This window comes from Jaculus jaculus, chromosome 1 (genome assembly GCF_020740685.1).
Source record: "Jaculus jaculus isolate mJacJac1 chromosome 1, mJacJac1.mat.Y.cur, whole genome shotgun sequence".
NCBI classification, from domain to species: domain Eukaryota; kingdom Metazoa; phylum Chordata; class Mammalia; order Rodentia; family Dipodidae; genus Jaculus; species Jaculus jaculus.
The window spans coordinates 64340785-64364568 of NC_059102.1; the positions used below are offsets into that span (position 1 = coordinate 64340785).

General features: G+C 39.4%; 1 protein-coding gene across 1 annotated transcript in view; it reads left to right on the forward strand.

Annotated features, from left to right (window-relative positions):
• Positions 1-23784, forward strand: part of Rorb (RAR related orphan receptor B) — a 181976-nt gene that overhangs the window by 130770 nt on the left and 27422 nt on the right. Inside the window, exon 4 of the mRNA XM_004653103.3 lies at positions 6429-6830. Coding sequence (XP_004653160.1) covers positions 6429-6830 — 402 coding nt within the window. The remainder of the gene's footprint in view (positions 1-6428; positions 6831-23784) is intronic.

Consider the following 23784-nt stretch of genomic DNA (forward strand, 5'->3'; position numbering starts at 1 on the left):
TGGTTCGGTTTAATGATTTTGAGACAAGGTATCTTGTAGCCCAGGCTGGCTTAAAACCCATTGTGTAGCTCAGGCTGACCTTGAACTTCTAATCTTCCTGCCTTGACCTCCCTAGTGCTAAGATTACAGGTGTGCATTTTCTACTGTATCCTGAAAATTGGGTTAAAAGTAGACACCTATCCAGCTGCTGAATAACTGAATGAACTATGTAGTCCACTTCTACTTGGAATCCAAGACACAGGCAATGCCCCTGATGCTCTCTTAGCGTCTGTGCCTCTGTCCATACTCTCTCTAATGATGTTGAAGTTAAAGGTCATGTGCATTCACAAAGAAACTCCAAGTTTTAAAAACGTGGAGATAATTGATATGTGCTGCCTCTTAGTATGTAGAGGCTTAATGAGTTATCAGACTTTGTTGTCTTTTCTCTAATTTCCTGTCAATCTAGACTTGCTTTGCACAGAAGTATACTTGTAAGACAAATCTGACCATAAAAGGAGGGTAGGTGCATTCCAGCTTTGAGTAATACGTAGCTTCTAAAAATGCAAAGACCAGTTACCAAAACAGTCCTATTAAGTATTTTTTTGTTTGTTTCCTTTGTTTTCTGGGCTCATTGGTCATGTAAATTTTCTCTTATGGCAAAATTATGGACTGTGTACTTCTATGTAAGAAAGACAAGCAATGTGGAGGGTGAGGATGATAACTACCAACATCTATCCAGCAGATAAGAGTCTTTTCTATATATCTAATACATGGAGTTATTTTGCACTTCATTTTATCCCATATTGAGGCAGCATATTAACTGATAGTATCACAAAGGCCCCACTGATAATTGTGTGAAGAGATAAGCCATTGGGTATCTTTATTTTTGTTATATTTTCAATCAAAAGATTCAGTCATTAAAAGTATCTCCTCTGGAAGGACCCAGCCTGTGGGTTTGACTGGAGAGCTGAATGTTGGACAAGAGAAGAAGGCTGGTCCCAGGTGGTCATAAGAGTCAACACCATCATCCCACAGAGTCCAGGAAATTTCTGAATCCTGTAGTATTTTTGTGTGTGGAAAGTGGGAGGGTCATTTGACAGATGGAGCCATAAATAATTTCTCAGTGAGAAATTCATTACACACACACACACATATGCCTTGGCAAACAGAAGCAATATAGTGTCTGAGGGCAGTGATGGGTCCAACGCCAATCCCAAAGCCTGACTCCTAAGAATGTCTCATGTCAGGACAGTCATGAAGAGAAACACCTGAGTAGGGCATTGAGAATGTGAAGAGAAGGCTCAACAAGATGAGCACAGAAAATTCCCTCTGAGGGACAATCCGTTTCTTTACTCTGTTATGCAGCAGAAGTTGGTCAGAACTGTGATTATAGCAGGAAGCCCACACCAATCAAATCACACTAACACCAGAGGGCTAATGAGGTTTCATCTGCTCCTGACATGTGATTTTATATGTGGTATTTAAAAACCCAAGCTGGGTGTGAAGGTGCATGCCTTTAAGGAGAATTGCTGTGAGTTTGAGGACAGCCTGAGACTAATTCCAGGTCAGCGAGATCCTACCAGGAAGAAAAAAAAAAAAAAAAAAAAGCTGGGTTGGGGGAAGATTCACTGGTTAAGAGTAATTGTCACTTAAGCATGAGGGCCTGAGACCACCTGAGTTTGACTCCCCAGAACCCATGTGAAAACCCATGTGGCCATGCATATCTGTAACCTCAGTCTAGGAACTGCAGGGGCAACAGATACTGGAAAATTGCTGGGTCTTGCTGATCAAAACAAGCAGCTCCAGGTGAAGAGTACCTGAAATGCTCCTCTGGCTTCTAAATGTATATTCCTATACACACAAGACATAATGCACCATACCACATATGCTCTACACACAAAAATAAATAAAGAATATGTAAAGAGATAAAATACATTGCATTTTGCTTGCACTCTCTAGTCAGTACTCGAGAATGAGAGAGCATCTCCTGTCACTTTCTAAATATCCCTCTCTTCTATTACTCACTAAATACTGGCAAAGTCCTTAGCAGTAGTGCCAGAGCCAGGGTAAGATGTCCTCACACCTAACTCCTTCCTACAACCTCTGCCTTCTCTCAGAGATACAGTGACATCTTTACTCTGGTACATTCATTTACTTTCTGTCAATTATGTCTGAATCCAAAAATGCCTATTTGGCCAACCACATCTGGCCACTGAAATAGCATGGCTCCTGGTAGACAACTACCTCACTGGATTTTTATTCTCTCCCAAATGTATGCTACTATGCTACCTCATTATTTTTAACACATATATGAGTATGCACCAAATTTAGCAATTATAAAGTTAGTCAGATTTAACTTATTCAAAGAATGAAAAAAAGAATCAATAAAAGAAATCAAATTATGTGTGTGAGTTGATAGTTTGTATATACATATACATATACACATATGTCCAATAAATCTTCTCTACCATCTTATATGTTTTTCTTTTGGTTTTTGTTTGTTTGATTGATTGATTCTTGATTTTAGCTGGTCTTTGGTTTTTGATTTTTTGAAATGGTCACACTCTGTGGTCCAGGCTGGCCTGACTCATGTGTAGCCAAGACGGCAGTCCTGCCCAGCCCTTCATAGTGCTGGAATTCTATCTTGCTTTCCGCTTTTATTTTAACTGGAGCCTTCACAAATATAGCTGTTTATAGGAAAATGTTTGGTATTAGTAGGAGGGGATTGGGACTCAAAGAGAAAATATCATATTCACCATACAAAAATCTAGAAGGTGAAAAAAATAATTTAATTAATAATTGTTAAAAATCTAGAATGTATCTTTATAAAAAGACAGAAGTTGAGCTGGGCGTGGTGGTGCATGCCTTGAATCCCAGCACTCAGGAGGCAGAAGTAGAAGGATCACCACGAGTTCCAGGCCATCCTGAGTCTACATAGTGATTTCTATCTAGGTCAGCCTGAGCTAGAGTGAGATCCTACCTTGAAAAACCAAAAATAAATAAATAAATAAAATCCAAAAAAATAAAAAGACAGAAGTTGCCCTGTGCACGTACAGGCTCCACAGTAACCACATCTAGAACTATGAAGTCCAATTCACATGTGACTGTTTAAATCATTCACATTTCTATTAAGTAAAACTTACAATTCAGTTCTTCAGTCACAGTCCTACATTTAAAAATCAAAATGGCCCCACATTGGCTAATGATGATGTTATTATAAGCAGAAGAACTAATATTCTGGCATGTAAAGTTCTTCTGGAGAAAGACTGGCAGACATGAGAAAGGAAATTATGAAATGATGAGTAGGATTAGGTAGATTGACTCTGACTTTCAAATCACTTAGGAGGCTATATTTGATGCTGGTAGAGTTCAGTTAAGACCAGGTTAATTGGTAAGCAGCAGCTATAAACACAGATGAGTAGACACAGTAAGGCATTATTACTTCCATGATGACTGTAGAAGTTACAGATGATAGGTGTCCACCTGGATCCCTCTGAAACCAAAAATACATGATCAGTTATCATGCCACAGCAAATAGAAATCTTTAACTGGGAAATGATTTTAATTTTTAGTTACCCTGGAAACTTCTATTCCATCTAGAATCCCACAATTAAAATGAAAATGAGGTACTTTATAATATGCTTGCATCAAATTGTTCATTGCTAGTGTGGGATTGAAAGGAGGGTGAAGAGCATACCCTGCTCCATCACTGAATATTTATAAAGCACTTGCAATGTATACAGAATTGTGCCGGTTTCTTTAAGAGGTAGCAGTGTAACAAGAGGCTGCCTCAATAGTCAAGTGAATGTCATTAGCAGAATAATTCAGGTCTGAGAGGGGTACAAGCTTAGTGTGTACTGCTTTCATCCATGGGAGTGATAAAAAGAAAGTAAGTAATGAAAATGCAGTAATCACGTGTCTTCTCTCTCAGAGGAACTATGGATAAATACAACAAATGTATTTATAAGGAGTTGTTTGTATGTCAGAAGGTTCAGTGAGTTTAACTTTTTCCATATACTATAAATTTTTCCCAAATAAATCATCAGTTTTATTGGAGGGAAGAGCATAAAGCTGAAACCCTGGCTCCTCGGTGTTTCTGAAAATAAGTGGAACATGCTTTCTAGAATGGTACTGTAGTGCTTGTCACTGGCATTCCTGATTTGGGATAAAGCCTAATAATACCAAAGTATAGTAGGGCTTTGTTTTTTCCTAAATATTCCAACTTCTCGGGAACCTGCTAAGTTGATTTTACATAAAAGACATAGCTATCCTCCAGTGAGTTTTCAGATGTTTACCACAGGGAAGTCCCTGGCAGCATACTGCCCTGAGAGTGGTTGTTCTAGGTGAGGACAATGGTTAATGACACATTTCTGCAATTGTCAGCTGCAGGCCAGTGTGTGGTTCTGCTGTTGGTAGATGGCCTGTCTTGGATGGCTGAGAAGGCTTGGATCAGTTTCGTGTATCTTATAGTTCAGTGAACCCATCTCATGCAGGCATGTCCTCACCATCGTGAGGTGCCCTTTTCAAGCTTCTGTTTGTATTACATCTGTCAATAGCCATTCACCTAAAGCAAGCCATGTGACCATGAGTTCAGGGCTGAGCAGCATGCCTGCACACAATGAAAGGGTACTGGGAATTGACATGGAAAAGGACCTGGAAGGATGTAGGTGGAAGGAATCAGGGTCAGATTTAAAGCAAAGATTCAATGGAAAGTGCTATCAAGAAGCATAGCTGGGCTGGAGAGATTGCCTAGTGGTTAAGAGGGCTTGCCTGCGAAGCCTATCCTGCAGATCCACATACAGCCAGAGGCAACAGTGACACAAGCATGCAACGCCACACATGCCCACAAGGGGGTGTACACATCTGGAGTTCATTCCATACTGCTGAAAAGCCGTGGTGCACCCATTCTCTCTCCCTCTGCCTCTTCCCTCTCTCTCCTCTCCCCCCCCCACCAAAGAAGGCACAAATGTTCTACTCTCATGGTGGAAGACTTTCTCATGCTCAATTTTTCATTCCTATAAATATTAAACCAATCAGTGCAAATCTAGCCTACTAAAATAAGTCAGAAGGTCAATCTACCTGAACCACAAGGCAGTAGTCACAACACTTGTATTCATATGACTCTCAAACTGCCTCATCCTCAATTTCCCTAAGAATGAGTATTTGGATTTAAAAACATGGAAAAAATAAAAAGTGGGGATGGTAGGATGAGGAAAAGTGATTTCTGTTGTCTCGCTTGCCTCAGATGTACACATTTCCTAGTTCCTAACGACTCTATATCATTCGCTTCCCAAATCCAGCTGAATACAAATGATGTGGTACATTTACAATTGTGGTTTTCACTCTACCCTGCATCCTTGGATTTAATGACAACATTATACAGTAAGTCTAAAAGAGAAACAGTAGTGTTCTTCCCAAGAACATGGTTAGGGAAGAAAGTCAATAGTGGGATTGGTGGCATTTCAATAGGAGGAACTGTTTGGTCTTCAAATAAGATTTGTTGTTGCTTTGCTTCCTAAATGTTGCTTTATTCAAATTAAAAAATAAGCAAATATGTGTTCTAAGTTCAGAACCATGACAGATACATACAGTTTTACATCTCTTTCTATCCTAGTGCTATAGTTTGGATCTTAGATGTCCCACAGAGGCCCATATATGCTAAAAGTTTGCCCCCCATGTTGGACCTACAAGGAGGTTTTTATGAAATCTTTAGAAGGTGGTGCTTAGAAAGCAGCCTTAGGTTATTGGGACCATGTGTTTTGTTATTTCTTGTTTGTTTGTTTTTTATTTTATTTTGGTTTTTTTCAAGGTAGGGTCTCACTCTAGCTCTCAGGGTAGCCTTGAAGTCATGGTGATCCTCCTACCTCTGCCTCCTGAGTGCTCAGATTAAAGGGGTGCATCACCATGCCTGGCTTTTTAAAATATATTTATTTGAGAGAAAGAAAGAGGAAGAGAGAGAATGGGTGCACCAGAACCTCAGCTCCTTCCTCTTACTTTCTTCAGCTTCCTCACCATGAGCTGAATAGGTTAATCTGTCGCATATTCCCCAACATAATATGCTGCCTCTCAGGCCCAGAAGCAATGAGTCCACCCGCCCTGGGACAGATGCATTTAAAACTATGAGCCTAAATAAACCTGGTACTCAAAGTTGACCAATGCTGATAACAGCTACAGATATAGAATACACCCAGGCTTCCTTCTCAGTATGGCCAGCATGCACAGGTTTCATTCTCACCATGATGCAGGACTAGAGAAATGGTTCAGCAGTTAAGGCAATATAAACCAGTATAGGAACCCTCCAAATATAACTTTTGCCCAAATTAATGGAGCCCTGAATTGCACCGTTAGGAGTTTTTCCACTTGGTATTGTAGGGGAAACTACTCAGGAGATGTGAGGTGGCTAATAAGAAATGTCACACTATTGTTTCTTGCTTTTCTCTCCATGCCAGCTGTGAAGTTTGGGAGGATGTCCAAAAAACAGAGGGACAGCCTGTATGCTGAGGTGCAGAAACACCAGCAGCGGCTGCAGGAACAGCGGCAGCAGCAGACTGGGGAGGCTGAGGCCCTGGCCAGAGTGTACGGCAGCAGCATCAGCAACGGCCTGAGCAACCTGAACACCGAGACCAGCAGCACGTACACCAATGGGCATGTCATTGACTTGCCCAAGTCCGAGGGTTATTACAACATAGATTCTGGCCAGCCATCTCCCGATCAGTCAGGACTGGACATGACTGGAATCAAACAGATAAAGCAAGAACCTATCTATGACCTCACCTCCGTACCCAACTTGTTTACCTATAGTTCTTTCAACAACGGGCAGTTAGCTCCAGGGATAACAATGACCGAGATCGGTAAGTATAAGTCTTCTCCAATTTTCATTGTTGGGTGTTTTCTTTGAAGGTGTCCTAATCGTATCTAGTAGGATCATTTCTTAGATCTAAATTAACTTACTTGCTTACATGATTTCTATACAGAAAAATAAGATGATTTTTAAAATATGCTCTAATAAAACTTATTGGTTCCTTGCTACGTAAAGGTTTATTTCAAGTAAAGAAGGAAAGAAGAAATTATAAATAGAAATATTCTCTCTGTAAGGAAATAACAGCTGCTATCTGTTGAACTTGAGTTCTCATTGAAGGAGAAATGTTGTTGGTAGGAACAGGGAAATTTCAGTGCTATCCAAAGCGATGTTATTCAAAGTGAAGCAGGTACTGTGTGGCATAACCCAATAAACATGGCTTACTGTCTGTCCGCCAGAAATACCTGGGGCCACACTTTAAGAAAACTTTGTCTCAACGTTCTTCTTTATGAAGGCAGCAAGTACTTCAGATGGCTAAGAGTTTGAAAACTAAATTCAAGAATTCCATGTAGGATTCTGAATCACAACAAGAAAATGTGGTCTGGAATGCTACAGAACAAAGTGGCAAGTGACTTAGTCATCGGCATGACAGCCTCAGCAACCCAATCCTCTTCTAGTGATAATACCCTTCAGTCCCTTGGAGACTGAACTCAAGGGCATCCAGTCACAGGCAAGCTCTCTTCTGACCTGTTAGAACTTTGTTTCACTGTATTAAGCTCAAAAGTCTATTAAATGTTTAACCAGTTCGTCTCATTAGTGAACTCCCACAAAATTACTGGTACAAACTTAACACCTGGGTACCATAGTTGCATGTCTGCCACAGACTAGAAGAGTTAGACCAACAGTGGTGGAAACAGCCTGAGTTCAAACCCTACTCTGTGGCTTATGATAGAAACCACAGCAAATTACTCAATTCCAGTTCTCTAGTCTTTAAAAAGGAAAAAGTATGGTGTGTAGCTCATAGAAATGTTGTCGGAATTACAACAGTAGGCTAGTGTGCAACAATTTTAGCTATTAATATGCAGATATCATGTGCTTAGTCACCTTCACATAAGTACCTAAAGCACAGAAGTGTTTTTAGTGAGATTCAGGGCCATATTTGTGGCTACTTATGTTACTTGGTTGAGGAAGAGGCAGTTTTTCATAGTATTAAACCTGAAATGTTATTTCTTCTTTGAACAGCAGATTATGTAAAGGTGGACAAAGTGCCTGTAATGACTTTTATAACCAAGAGACATAGACAGCTATAACAACAAACATTTCTGTTACCATTTCCCAAACATTCAGTTTTCACACACATCAGTTTTCACACACATCTTAAACAACAAGGGAAAGTGTTATTCCATGTTACTGAAGAAACAGGAGTTCATAGATAGTTTTACAATGTCATGGGGACTTATGGCTAGCTCCTGAGAGAACCAGTGTCTACCCTTGGTCCCAACTCCAGCAATCTGCTACTTACCAGTACTTTTACAACTAATGATATAGTTGTATGGTAAGTGGAAGCACACAACCTTCCCAAGAGAGTATGTCAAGAAAGAAAGAAAGAAAGAGGGCTGGAGAGATGGCTTAGCGGTTAAGCACTTGCCTGTGAAGCCTAAGGACCCCGGTTCGAGGCTCGGTTCCCCAGGTCCCACGTTAGCCAGATGCACAAGGGGGCGCACGCGTCTGGAGTTCGTTTGCAGAGGCTGGAAGCCCTGGCGCGCCCATTCTCTCTCTCTCTCCCTCTATCTGTCTTTCTCTCTGTGTCTGTCGCTCTCAAATAAATAAATAAAAAATGAACAACAACAAAAAAAAAGAAAGAAAGAAAGAAGGAAAGAAAGAGAGAAAGAGAGAGAGAGAGAGAGAGAGAAAGATAGAAGGAAGGAAGGAAGGAAGGAAGGAAGGAAGGAAGGAAGGAAGGAAGGAAGGAAGGAAGGAAAGAAAAGGAAAGGAAAGGAAAAGAAAAGAAAAGAAAAGAAAAGAAAAGAAAAGAAAAGAAAAGAAAAGAAAAGAAAAGAAAAGAAAAGAAAAGAAAAGAAAAGAAAAGAAAAAAAGATGCTAATATTGAAGTTCCTGATCCAACTGTTCATTTGAAATATATTAAATCTAAGTTAAATACAAACAACTGTTGGGCAATCCACTGCCCCTCACACAAAAAGGAAGTCTTCTAGGTATTCAGAAACTATGGTTTCCTTATGAAGTGTCACTAGCAGAAAGTATTATGGGAAGAAAATTGCAGCCAAAACCATCAGCTTAAGTTACCATGGATAAATTATTTTCCTTCCCTGTGCCTGAGCTGATAGAACCAGACTGGGTAATCTTGGACTTTATCCAGGTTGTCTACCTCTAGACACACAAAAAGAACTAGCGTGTACTTTTCTTAATTACTTGAGATATGTCTAGTCTTAACAGATTTCTGCATGTACTCTAAAATTTTATCTGACCTTAGTGGGGCAATTAGATTGTCCTGTGAATGCTCTCAAATTGTTAATGCTCCTGAGCCTACATATTCCTTGGTTTAGATTTGTTAAAACAGCAATGCCACCTAGTGGACACAAAGATGGGTTTGCCCTCTATGAGTGTACCTGTACAAGACTAGAACAGTGTGATGCATTGTTTGGCCTGTTCTGTCCAATAGCTCACCGCTTATTGCACGACAATACTAAGTTTCTAGCAGTATCACTATGCAGGCAGTTAGGCCTCTGATTCACAACCAAATTGCCACTCTGAAAGCTGGTTGCACCTTTTCTCTCAGGCAAAGTATTTGACCTCTGTGTTGTAAACAAGGTCCAGTAATACTGCTTAACTGTACGTACACATGCATATGAGATGTCTAATGGGGATAACTGAGTTAGAATTCATGATTTCTTAAGATATTACCTGTCATGTGTAAGAACTGTCATTAATAATATGCTTGAAGATAGATAATTCATTAAAGTGCTTGCTGTGCAAACATGAAGACCCACACAAAATGCCAGGCAAGAATGGTGAGTATTTGTGATCACAGTGCTGGGAAGGCAGAGCCAGTAGGATCCCTAGGGCTCACTGGTCACCCAGTCGAGCCCAATAAGAAAGTTTCAGACCAGTGAAAGACCTTGTCTCAAGAAAGATTTTAGGCTGGATAGATTGCCTAGTGGTTAAGGCTCTTGCCTGCAAAACCTAATGACCCAAGTTCAGTTCCCCAATACCTGTAAAAAGCCAAATGCACAAAGTGATGCATGCATCTGGAGTTTGTTTTCAGCAGCTAGAGGTCATGATGTATCCATTCTCTCTCTGTGTCTCTCTCTTACTTTCTCTACTTAAGGTAGATAGCATTCCTAGGAACAGTACCCAACGTTCTCCTCTGGTCTCTAAATGCACAAGCACACCCATACATACAAATGACACACACACACACACACACACACACACACACACACGCACATTCATTAAAACACTATTAATATTATGATTGGCATTATAATTATTATTAAATAAGAGCATTATCATAGGCAATATCATTAGTTTTTATTGAGAACCCATTGTGCTAAGTGACGTCCTATACTTAATTCCCATAACAATCTTAGTATACTTGGTATATTGTATATTCATGTTACAGATGAAAATACTGAGGCTCAGAAATAACACAATTTAGTAAACCCAAAGAATAAATTTACCAAACAACTCTATATCCTACTAGAGAGATACTTGTACATTCATGTTGATTGCTTTTCTAGTCACAGTAGCTAGGGAATGGAATCATCTTATATGTCTATCAGTGAATGGCTGGCTAATGAAAATGTGGTACATATACACAATTGAATGTTATTCATCTGTAAATAAAAATTAAACAATATAATTTTCAGGGAAATAGAACAGGAAAATATTATACTATGTGAGGTAACCTAGGCCCAGAAAGACGAAAGATGCATGTCTCTTTCATATGTTATGATCTTATATGATCTTAACTTTCAATATTTCTATGTGTGCAATTAGGGGATTAAGAGTGGCTATGAGCTATAATATTAGATGGGAGACCATGACAGAGAATCTGGAAAAATTAGAAATGGTGGTGTATGTGGAAAAAATGACTATAAGAAGAGGAACACAAAAGCAAGGCTATGGCAAGGAGAGGGCCTGGGAGACACAGGGTTTACGAAGGAGAGGAGGGAAGGGAAACAAAATAAATTTAATGTCATAAGGAATCCTAATTCTTTGCATGCTAATAAAGATTTAATTTTAAAAAGGAACAAATTTGATGCTATGTTTGAGGAACATCAAACTCCATTCTTTTAACCATTATAATATATTTCTTCCTATCAAGCAATGGCAACCACATGTAAGCTAATGGATATTGCCATAGAAAAGTAGAGTTGGTGTTTTCTGCCAGCAGACATGCTCCTAGGTGGCACAAACCAGAGCTCATAGCTTCCTTGCTGACATTTTAACCTGATGTGATGAGTAGGCAACTGAACCCACAGTGTTTGGTAGCATGCTTTCATAGAAAAACGCCCTACACACCAAACAGAAATTTTGAGCTTAGCCACTTTTAAAATTAGGGGATTCAAGGTCCTGCCACACTAAGGAATTTGAGTCTCACTTTTGGCTACTAGAAATTTTGACCTGCTTCCTCTGTTTTCTGAGATAACAACAAAACATGTAAAGTTAGGACATTATGTGGAGATTGGATCATCTTAAAAGCAGATCTTTTAAAATCAATTTTGACATTAGTCTATATAGAACAAATTCTTGTTGCTCTGAATTTTCTTTAATTTTACTTATTTATTTACTTATTTGAAAGAGAGAGAAAGAATGGGCATGCACGTAACTCCAGCCACTACAAACCAACTCCAAACACATGTGCCACCTTGCGCACCTGACTTATGTGGGCACTAGGGAATTAAACCTGGGTCCTTAGGCTTCACAAGCAAGTGCCTTAACTGCTAAGCCATCTCCACAGCCCCATTCTGAACTTTATAATAAAAACATATCCATGAACTATAATTTACCAATATGGCTGACTGCATGCAAACTGCCAAAAGTTGGATACATAAATATTATAAAGCAAGTTTACTCTTTAAACACATGTGCCAAAGGAACTCATACTTCCTACATTATGGATCCCAACAATCCTGGTTTCTGTATGGAAGGAAATACAAAATATCTGTTCATGTATTTTAATCAGTATAAGGGTCATATAACCAATGCCTCAGTCAGCAGAGCAGAAGCCATGGTCTAAGCAGATGATGAAAGCAAGGGGCAGAGACATGAGTGATTGTCCTAGGGCAGAGTTAGTTGGCCAATGAAGCTTAGTTTTAACACATCATTCATTTTGCTGCCCAACACTTCCAAGCTTGCTTTCAAAAACTTCTTTTTGAAATGTTCCAGGCACTTAAGGAAAGCACATGGTGTCTATTTTGCCTGTGTAAGAGACACATAGCAAAAATGATAATTAAAACTCAAAGTGTCACAGACTGGTAAGGTAGAGCTCAGTGTCAGAGCACTAGCCTAGCATGCATGAGACCCCAAGTTCAGTTCCCAGTGCTGAAAATTGTGTGTGTGTGTTTGTGTGTGTGTGTGTGTGTGTGTGTGTATGCACGTGTGTGTGTCATAGATCCTTAATTCTGGATGATCCTGGTTAAAAAGTACCCACACTTCTGGAGGTTTTGGAGAAAGTGGGCATCAGTTATTCTGAGCCTCCTTACTCATAAGAAAAGTTTTATTCCCAGAATGTTGAGAATAGAAAGCAAAATACACTTAAGAGAATATAAACAACATGAAATAATTCAGGAATTTTATCCTTGGGCTTTTCAAAAGCCCAAATGGAAAAGAGCCCATGAAATAAGAAAAGGATAGAAGTAAGCCAAAAATTAATATTTAGGCAGTGGTATTAACAGGGCTTGGCTGGAAATTCACTTCAAGCTGGCATGATGGATGTGTTATGTCTTTGGGAATAAAATATTTCAGTGTTAGTGACAGAGCAGGAAAGTTAGACACAGGATTCTCAGCAAATAAAAACTGAAAATATAAACTAGTGGGTCTGCTCCCCACTAAAGGTCTCCGATGGTTTGGGGATTCTGCAGGGATAACACTCTTAATGAAAGCTCATTTAAGCTGCAGGGTGATTGACAATGCACTCAGGCAATACCAGACAACAAGATGATTCAAAATGCCAAACGTGTTTCTTATAAAAAGACAAAAGAAAAAATCCTCAAATAAACTGTGATGCTAAGGGGACACATTACTTTCTACACACGTCACCTGGCGTGGGTATTTTCTATGGAATTTTCCTCTCCAGACCCAGACAAGGAATGTGAACTCATTGATCTCATTGTGCCTGTATTGTGTTAATGTAGGTTAATTTTCATATGCCTTTTCTGTTTGATTCATGGAGAAATTTTAAGTATCAAACATAGAAATAACCTCACTTTAAATGTATCTGTTACACAAGCTGAATATTAGGAGATAGAGGAGACTTCACAAAAAGATTTGTCTCAGTGATATAGTCTCTGTCATGTACTCCTTTATACTGCTTGGGCTGCAAAGAAAATACAAAAGATATTATTAATGAAGTTTCATATGGCAAAATTTCTGTAAAATTTGAGGATGTTTCCATTGCTGATTGTTGAAAACTCCAAGCAGGTGCTATAGACTTAAAGCTACACTTTTAAATGCTATCTCCTTTCATAAATAAATATTTTATAACAACTTAAAATATTATACATATTTAAACACCTGTGCCAGCATCACACATACAAACAGACATCCAAATTGAGTTTAACTGCTGTGTGGATCATTAAAACAAAGAGCAGATGAAGCCAGTGAGAGAAAGCATTCCACTAGCTGGAGGAAAGGAAAATCTAGTGGCCTTGGTTTTCCCTTTCTAGCTTGGAAGGAAGACATCTGCAAACTTGCCCTGTCTGCTCAACACAGGCAACTTCAGGAAAGTAGTTCACACTGGGGGCCTAGGTCCACACACTAGTCACATGGGCTTGTTCAAGGCATTCAGGTTTATGAGGCTCAGCTTCACCCTCTGAAAAATAAGGCAGTTGGACTAAATGACCTGGAAAGATTATGGTTTTCTCACCCCATGGAGAGCTTTGGTAATCCACACAAATATCTCCATTGTTTCAGCCACTCAAGCAAAGAGGAGTGGTGAGGAGGGGGCCATGGGCCACTCTGCAATCCCAATGGTGCTGATAACTTGACTATGGCAGTAGCCAGCAAGCCTGTCCCCAGGGAGCAGGACAAAACTGCACAGGGATTTCTCTGGGTGTATACACTGCCAGTTACTGTTAGTAAGCACTATCAAATCACAGCCAGGCACCCATCTCTTCTCTCCACCTGCCCTCCTCCAAAGGCACAACTAAGTAAATCACATTAAATTGAAACTTAAGGCCAACAAGGGGCATCTTGAGGGGAGGGGCCAATCCCAAGCCACTCCCTGTTTGCATACTATTAAAGCTCAGTGTGAGTGGCAGAGGGTGTCACACAGCTTCAGGAAAAATCATTTGCCCTTATGCCCCTCTTGAACCTGAACCTGATCACTTCAAGTCTCTGCAGGGAAAACCAGCATATGAACATCTACTGAAAGCCTGTTGTTACTAATGAGGAGCCAGCCTCCCAGGGTCCCCTGGGTGACTTAAAAGGATGTACTTGAGTTCTCTGAAATTTTATTTTATTTTATTTCATTTCATTTCATTTCATCTCATCTCATCTTATTTTATTTTGAAACCAAGAGAGAGAGAATTGGTGCACCAGGGCCTCAGCCACTATAATCAAACTCCAGATGCTTATACCACCTAGTTGGCATGTGCGACCTTACACTTGCCTCACCTTTGTGCATCTGGCTTCTGTGGGATCTGGAGAGTCAAACATGGGTCCTTGGGCTTTATAGGCAAGCACCTTAACCACTAAGCCATCTCTCCAGCCCTGAAATTTTATTTTTAAATTTTGTTTGTTTGTTTGGGTATGTTTTTTTTGTTTTGTTTTGTTTTGTTTTGTTTTGTTTTGTTTTTGAGGTAGGGTCTTGCTTTAGCCCAGGGTGACCTGCAATTCACTATGTAGTCTCAAGTTGGCCTCAAACTCACCACCTCCCAAGTGCTAGGATTAGAGGCATGCACCAACATGCCTGGCGGAGTCCTCTAAAATTTTAATGCCACATTGTTCCTCATCACCTACAGAATAGGTCCCAGTGCCTGCTTCATTCACAAGCCCTTTCTTCTGACTATGGCAGCTGAGATAATCAACTCAACTTGCTCTGTACTTTGTAATTCTGCCATGTTTTCAAGTATTTATTTGGTTATCTATTTATGACAGAGAGAGGGAGCAACAGAGAAAATGGGCATGTCAGGTCCTCTAACCACTGCAAACGAACCCCAGTCACATGTGCCATCATGTGCCTCTGGCTTACATGGGACCTGGAGAATCAAACCTGAGTCCTTAGGCTTTGCAGACAAGTGCCTTAACCACTAAGCCATCTCTTCAGCCCTGCCATGTTTTTGAATAGTAGTGTTAACCAGTGCCTGGCCATAAATTACTCTATAGGGCCATGGGTCAAAGGACTCTCTAATTCTTTTCTAAGGTTACTCAAATCCATCTTTCTGAATATCCTTTAACAAATCCCCCCAAAAGGGACATAAAATTATCTACAGCCACTCTGTTGTCATACTCAGTGATGTGACTTCCCACAACAGGAGTATATGGTAAAATGTACAAAAAAAAACTTTGAAATTAGAAAATGCTAAAATTATAAATAAAAATGATTTATACCTCAGAGACTTACACATATGCACACTCAATTCAATATAAACATACATTTCTATTTACAGTGTTATTTCATGCAAGTCACTATATGCTTACACCCATGTTATTACAGCTTTCTTTACATGCTAACAGTTACTAGATTAAGGAAATCTTCTAAAGCACCTTTTTCTATTTTGAGTTAAAGTTGTGCAAAATTGATCTTCCTCAGTGGAATTCCCCTGAAGATACTAATTTGGGATTAATTTTTGACTCGAGATTCAGAACTTCATAAGAAGATTCTAAAGTCTGTCAGCACACACACACAAAAAACCATATTGAGAAGCTATTGGAAAGCCAATTCTGTTTATATACTCACTTTCAAAGTCATCACAGATAGGAAATATTCTTCAATAAGGAAAAAAGATTTCAGGAGATCCATTCTGCTTTGGTTTATAGAAGGGAATGTTGGAACTTACAAGTAACCTTGGAAAAGCTTTTAATGACCTTTCAAGAGACTTGCATTTCACAACATTATGCTGCAAGCCAGCCATACTTTCACCTCATTCCTACCTTGACCTTGGCTCTCAGTGCTCTGAATGTTAATGCACCCATTTTTGGAAAATCTGGTTAAGGGTAGAATAACACCTTGGCTATGGAAGCAAAGATGCCAACTGAACAGACTAATGGAGGTCAGTACACATTAGGTCAGTAGCAGAGCATGCGACAGGCTCTCCCTGCTCATCAGAACAGCCTTTATCTCTGTGATGCTTGCAGTGAAGAAACCTGTTAGAGATGTTCCCAGATGGTTGTTTTGTTTGGTTTATTTTATTTTTGGATATAAGCCTTCCTTTGAAAATATACCCTCAATACTGGAGAGAACAAATTAAGTATTTGAAGACAAGCCCTAGCTATGAGGCTTATGAAGGGCTACTTGAAGAATTTTCAGGCAGTTTGCACTGGAAAGCTTTGGACGAGTTTATTCTGGACTACTTAGGAAACTTTTTTAAAAATCATTTTATCCTATTTCATCCTAACATAACCCTTAATTTATTTTATTTCTTTTGGTCTTACAAAGAAGGGTCTTGCTCTAGCCCAGGCAAGAGTGGAATTTACTATGTAGTCTCAGGCTGACATTGAACTCTCAGGGATCTACCTACCTCTGCCTCTTGAATTCTGGGATTAAAGTCATGTGGCACCACACCCTGTGGGACATTTATTCTTAATTAATTGAATGAATGATTTTAAATCTAGATTTTTTTTAAGCATGGGTTAAGCATTTGAAAATGTAAAAATTACCTCTAAATAACTTCTTCCTGAAGGTCAGAAATATATTGACTAAACATCCAAAAGGCTGTGAGTCAAGAGGAATTTCTTCTGTCTAAATTAACAGTCAATCCATATGTCAACAAAGTTCAAACAGTGACTACCAATCCTAGTGATGGCTCTAAGCAATTTTTATAATTAGCTTTCATCATCTGTGAGTTCTGACTATCCTCTGGGCAATGTGAGGAGGTGTAGAGGGTGTTTTACTTTGCTTTTTTATTGACAGTTTTCATAAATGTATATAATGTACTTTGGTCATAATCCTATCCCTTACCTCCTCCTGTTGCCCTCTCTTACCCACTTTGCATAGAACCCCTTCTATTTTATCTATTTATTTTTTTAGTTGGGTCTCGCTTTAGCCCAGGCTGTCCTGGAATTCACTATGTAGTCTCAGGCTGGCATCAAACTCACAGTGATCCTCCTACCTCTGCCTCCCGAATGCTGGGATTAAAGGCATGTGCCACCATGCCCGGCTTAAAACCCCTTATTTATAACTTGTCCAATTAGCCCTTCTTCTGCTTTGGGTGTGTGTGTGTGTGTGTGTGTGTGTGTGTGTGTGTGTGTGCATGTGTGTGCATGTGTGTGTGTATGTGTGTCCCTTCCCCACTATCCATGACAGAATGTTGATGAGCCCAATATTGTATAGGTCTCAAGCAGGCAACCATAGTGTCTGTGGAGTTATGAATGCAATGGGCACTTCATGTCCAGAAAACAGCATCCCAAAGCACTGAGGAGGTGAAGCTTTTAAAGGGAGTAAATGAGGATTTGGAAGCAGCACTCTCTTGGGTCTGTCATGTCAGAATTTTCATGTACTGTCTAAAGCTATGACTGACCCTCTGTGACTCTGTAAGCCCTTTCCTACATGAATCAAACAGAACAAGCTTACCCTGCCTCTCAGACAAAATGTCCCTGTTACCAAGCTCTTGTCTCCCTTAGAAACTTTCATTTCCCTTAGAAAAGGTCATTGTTACCAAACTCTTCTATTGAAGGAAGCAGTGACTTTCCCAAAGGCACAAACTTAAAGTCAGAAAAGGGACACATTTGACATCCCCATCCTACAGTACAGCCCCCCCAGAAGGGGATAATTGTAGGTCACTGAAGTATGTTCATCTTTCCCATTGTTCTATGAATGAGGTCTTCTACTTTGAAAATTAATTGTGAAATGTAATGTTTCCATAATAGAGTCTTTCTCAATCTTGTCAACTAGTTTCAAGAAAGCAAACTGCAATTTCCCAAAAATTAGACACGCACTATTGCAATCAAACAAAACATGCATGATTCCAAACAGTCTTCTGCTATGCAGCCATTAGGAAGCTCCTCTTAGGTAGTTTGTTTTCACCACATGTTTTAAATACAAATACTTATGTGGGTTCTTTTCTTCTTTTATATTTTATTTCCTGTCTTCTCACTTCCTAGTAAAATGGCAATTTCTGTGGCCTTTCTGTAACTTGAGAAAGTAAAATTTTTCTTATCTGTTCATCCCGTTTTGCCCAGATATTATTATTCTTACATTAATCTGATTCATTTCATTTTTTCTCTATTTCTCACTTTGTTGGACTGTGTTTTTGTATGTTCTCAGCACCTTTTGAACTTAATAAACATATTTTGTTAATTTTTTTCTGAAACACAATGAAAATTTGGTGCAAATCTATAGGAAGTAAAAATCAGTTATGTCATTCTCTGCTATAAGAGTTGACAACAGGACTTGAATGAAAAGCAAACTGGAAGCTATTCTGATTCACTGAAGTGAAAGTAATGAAGGCAGGGCAGCGAAATGACCCAACAAACAACTCCTGGGCTAAGACAGCCAGGTCCTGCTTGAGAGAATTCAAAACCCATAATGCCAAATCTAGTATTTCAGTAGAGGCTAGTGATTAACTACTATTTTAGGCTTATGTGTTATTGATGTTTTAATTCTGACAGCCAAATTCTATTTATCCTAAAATTCATGAACTCTGAATAGAAATGCAAACAACCAGAAAAGTGTTTACATGAACTTGTCTTCTCTAACACTGTCACCTATGAGAAACCACTACACACATTCTCTTTAATGAAAGGAAACTTATAAAACTGATAACCCAGTCAGTAAAGTAAAATCTCATTTGGCTAAATGTTTCATTTTTTAAACAACTGGTTTAAAATATTAGACTTACTGCCTCAGAGCATGAATTCTGAGGAACTCTGATGGTGTGAAAACCCAGTGCAGGCACTTACACTTTCCTAGAGCAAGTCCATCCAGATCTCCTAGCCCTAACTCAGGGTGAATCCCCTAAGCATTCTGGGTTCACAGTATACTATAAACTAAACTGAGTACTCAGAATCCAGTGACAAATCAAAAATTCATGAATTTCTGGTTGTGGTGGCACATGCCTTTGATACTAGCACTTGGGAAGCAGAGGTAGGAGGATTGCCATGAGTTCAAGGCCACCCTGAGACTACACAGGGAATTCCAGGTCAGCCTGGGATACCTCAAAAAATAAAAATAAAAATAAATTAATCATTTATATTGAGGTTGAATGTAGCAAGTAGTTTAGGAAGAATATTTCAAGTTTTAAAAAGTAATAAAATAAACCTTGTGGAGGAAAATGAAAAGGAGTTTAGCTCACCAAGAAGAAGGAAAGAGAGGAAGTTGGGGAGTTCAGAGACAACACTTTTGAGAGCTATGGATAGCTCTGAATCTCAGCCTTCTCACCTCAGTGCATTTAGGCAACCGGCACTGTTAGTAACAACCTTGATAACAGCAGTTTTTAAAGATTAGCCCAAGTCCCCCACTCTCCGAAGGTGAGATTCTAATGAAGCCACCCGTGTCGGCCATGTCTGAGACACTGTAGCCTTTGGAGAGCGCCATTTGCTGAATGTCTAGTGAGAGCTAAAATAAGCCACTTTGGTAGAAAAAAACCCGCTGAGTGGTTGAAATCAGAGCTGCCAAAGGTCACTTGCTATTTTAGTAGCTGCAAGCTGGTCCTCGTTTTATAATACCACAGTGACAAACATGAAATTGTCACCTTACTTGTCAGCTTCTTCCCCACTGAAATAAGTAGAACTAGCCTGTTTCCTCACAGAACTGGATGATTTGGTTGACTTGTTTCCAAACTGCTTTATTATTGTATCAATGTGCAAGAAAAGTTGTTTTTCATGTTTCTGAAAACTTGCATCAAAATATTTTTCTTACATCTTTTTCATATTGTCTGATATGATTGAACTTTAAGACTCCAACTAGCTATGTAAACTTTGCCTCAACCATGTTAGCCATGTCTTAAAGAGGAACTTTCTTTCTCACTTTGATTTTTTAATCCCTCACAATGAAGAGTACTGACTATGACTTGGAAGTGTGGAAGTCCTTTATGGGTGGAGGGGCACTTTTAGGATTATTTAGAATAGTCCATCTGGAAGTAGAGGAAAGAGGTTAGTTTTGGCCCCAGGGTTCTATAATTATTGTACACACTATGGAGAATTACTATGAATTTTATTCATTTCCCACTTCAAAAATTTAATTTCTTTCTTCTTTTTACTCACATCATAAGTAGAATTAAGATTACCCTTAAGACTTTTAGGAAACTGTGGTAATTTTAACTACATTGTTTTACATCTTTTCATCAAAATGATAGAGAAATATATTTGCCTTTATCAGTTACTTGAAAGCTTTTTGGATTATTAATTCATTTGAATCATGTATTGTCATGTTTGACTTATATAGTCCATTCATATGTGAAGCTAAAGATTCTATTAATTGAACACAAGTCAGGTTCAAATAAGCTTTTCCCTAAGCAAAGTATCAGAACCTAAGATGAAATTGAAATAGTAATTTCACACACACACACACACACACGTGTGTGTGTGTGTGTGTGTGTGTGTGTACACATATATATACACTCATACAGGTAGGGATACAGATGAAAGAGAGAAGAGGAGTGGGAATCTGTTCTCTATGATGATGTTAGCAATAAAAAATAAGGAACATGACTTCACATTGACCTATAATTACACATCCAATTTCCCTTGCTAGTATCAATATTGACATTGTACCTTCTCATGATTGAAAATGTATGACAGGCTGAGCATGTCAAATTGTTTCTCATTCCTCAGCATCATTTCACTAGCAAAGCCACTCTTGCACACAGTGAACTGAAGCCTCTGCCTTATTGAGCATGTGTGCCAAAGCTTAGTTCCTGAGAAGAGGCGGCTGTGTGATCCCTGCAGTCTGGTTTCCCCACCACAGAATCACCAGCTTCAGAAAGTATAGGTAGAATTGCCCATGAGTTCTTTTCTACACCATGTTCTTGTTGGACCCATTATCTCAGTACAGAGCATGCCGACTCCTCCTTCCAACATGTACCATCCAGCCCAAGTTAGTTAAAGAACTCAACACAGCTGAGAACTAGGTGCAATCCCAGCCAGGGGAACCAATGGAGAGTGAGTGATTGCCCAGAGAGATTCCATCTGCTTTGTTCTTTTGCCTCCGACTCCTTTGTGTGGACTTTCTCATGTGGCTGGTCCCTGGTGGGGACTGCGTTTAGATTACCTTTTCTTTTTCCAGGCAAGGACTCTTGAAGGTTCCTTTGGCTCCCAGCAAGAACTTTGCATACTGCATTCATTGTCCCTCCCTTTGTGCCTTCTTTAAGAGCTCTCTTCTACTCTTTTCACAACTGCAGACTCTGAGTCCAAGACAACTATCTTCCTCTGAGGGCCAAGCATCTTTTCTAATCGTCAGAATGAGCCCTGTGGCAGTGCTTTCATGAGACCAAGAATAGCTCTACCTTATGTTTTATCAACACGAGCCTTGAAAGGGTCAGGCTGGTATCTATGCATGGCTCACCTCTTCACTGCAGAACAGTGGGAGAAAATTTCAGAGGAGGACCATGTCTGCAGCTGCAGCTATGCATCTGTGCCTCCATTGCCATAAATAAGCCTGATGTCCAAAGACTTTAGCTGTATTTCTCACAAGTGCATGGGAAGTAACAGTGCTTGTTTGATGTTGACATCACTCCATTTTGAATGCTTAGTCTTTAAGATCACAAAACTTTCCATCTTTGCTGTATCAAACCCTTCATGAATCAAAGCAGAAAATGGGAGGATGTTTGAATATATGTTTTATGGAGTATGGATGGATGGGTGTTTTCAAAATTATATTCAATAGCTCAATATCAGTCAGGCACCTGCTATATTTACTGTGTCCTTGGTCTTCTATCGCCACAGTTGCAATCCTGTGTGTTCCCTATGAGAGTGTATTCCAGGCCACTACTATCATGATCCCCCGGCCCACGTCCTCACATATCTCACTTAATTTTTCACAACAGCCTGATGTAACATATACCCAGTTATGCCATGTTTTCCCTCTTGCCAGAATTGCTTTTCTAACACAAATTCCAGTCAAGTGACTCTCACACTTCACTGCTCCCCTGAATTTCCTACAAGGAACATTTGGGAATCCTGGGAGATGGGCTTCCTGGGCTGCTTACTCTACTTCCCGTGCTTTAGTCATAACCCCCAACCCAGCCTCATTTCCCCCATCTCCCCCGTGTGGCTGGTGTTGCAAACACATCAGACTTCTTGACAGGAAGGACAGCTCTGACTTCACAATGGCATTTGCAAATCCTCTAAAAACCAGCCCAGAGTAATTCATTCTTTCTGAACCTTACTTGCCTCCTCAGTAAAATGGGCGTTGATGGTAATGAACTAAGTTCTGTAAAGATGCAACCTGGCTTAGCTTTAGTTTCCATCTCTGCCTTCTTAGTGTTCCTTACACCTGCAGTACATCTTTTTATCCTTCATGTGACAAACTCCTATCCAAGGCCCAGATGGTCTTCTCTATGGTTATTTTTTCTTATCTTTTCCAGATGGAGCTAAACAGTTTCTTCTTAGCAATCCTTCCCATAACTTAGAGCATTAACTACATCATAATATAACACCTTTAAAAATATAGGACAGTACTATGGTAGACTATCACTTAGTTATTGAAGAGCTCACAATCTTAAAGTATTTAAGCCAGACAGATCTGCACAAATAACCACAGTACAAGCCTCACTGGAATAAGGGGTCAGCAACAATAGACAAAACCAAATTGTGACTACAGCCAGCGCTTCTGCTGGAGGTCACAGGGAGGCAAAGAAGCCTTCGCCATGAGAACACACTGAACCAAGTCCTAAAGCATGTGTGTGGATTTAGCAGCCAATCCTCTTAGCCTTCCGGCATGTTTATTATGTCCGACCTCCTCAAAAATACTCCATGATACTTCTTTGAAGTGGTAAGTGGCAGAAGGCCAGAAAATGCTTAAATTTTGGCTCATACTTCCCAGAAGAAAACCCAGGAGCCGATAGTCTGTCCCGATATAATTCCGAGTAGTAGATCTGGTGTTGTTCACAAGCACCAAAGCCTGCATTTGAAGATAAACACAAACTACTGCATTAAGATAAAAGTTTGAAAACTGCAAAGCAATAAGATCTTGTGGGGTTTTCATTTTATAACTACGAGAAAGCAAATATCTATCTTTTAGAAGGTAAATAGACTGAAAAATGATGAACCATGACTTAAAAATCCATTTTAACATGATGTACAGAGTAATTCTCACCTTTCTTTATGACACAGAAAGATATTCAATAAAACTTTGAATAAGATGTTGTGAAGAAAAAAATTTGTAATGTGATCTACAATAAAACTCTAGAAATGTCATTGCTGCACCCAACAGAGAATGACTGTCATAGTAAGTTAGTATTTTGTGGCATCATCTGCTTTTGTCACATTATAGTTCTGATTGAAAAATACTAACAAATACTGAAGTGCCTTCCTTCAGTAGCATTGACTAAACATCAAATATCTCTCTTTCACGCCATTTGACTCATCACATGGCTTCACTGATGAGATAGAATGGCTTAATTATAAAATTGTGACTACTCAGTGGTTCCAATAACCTACACTTT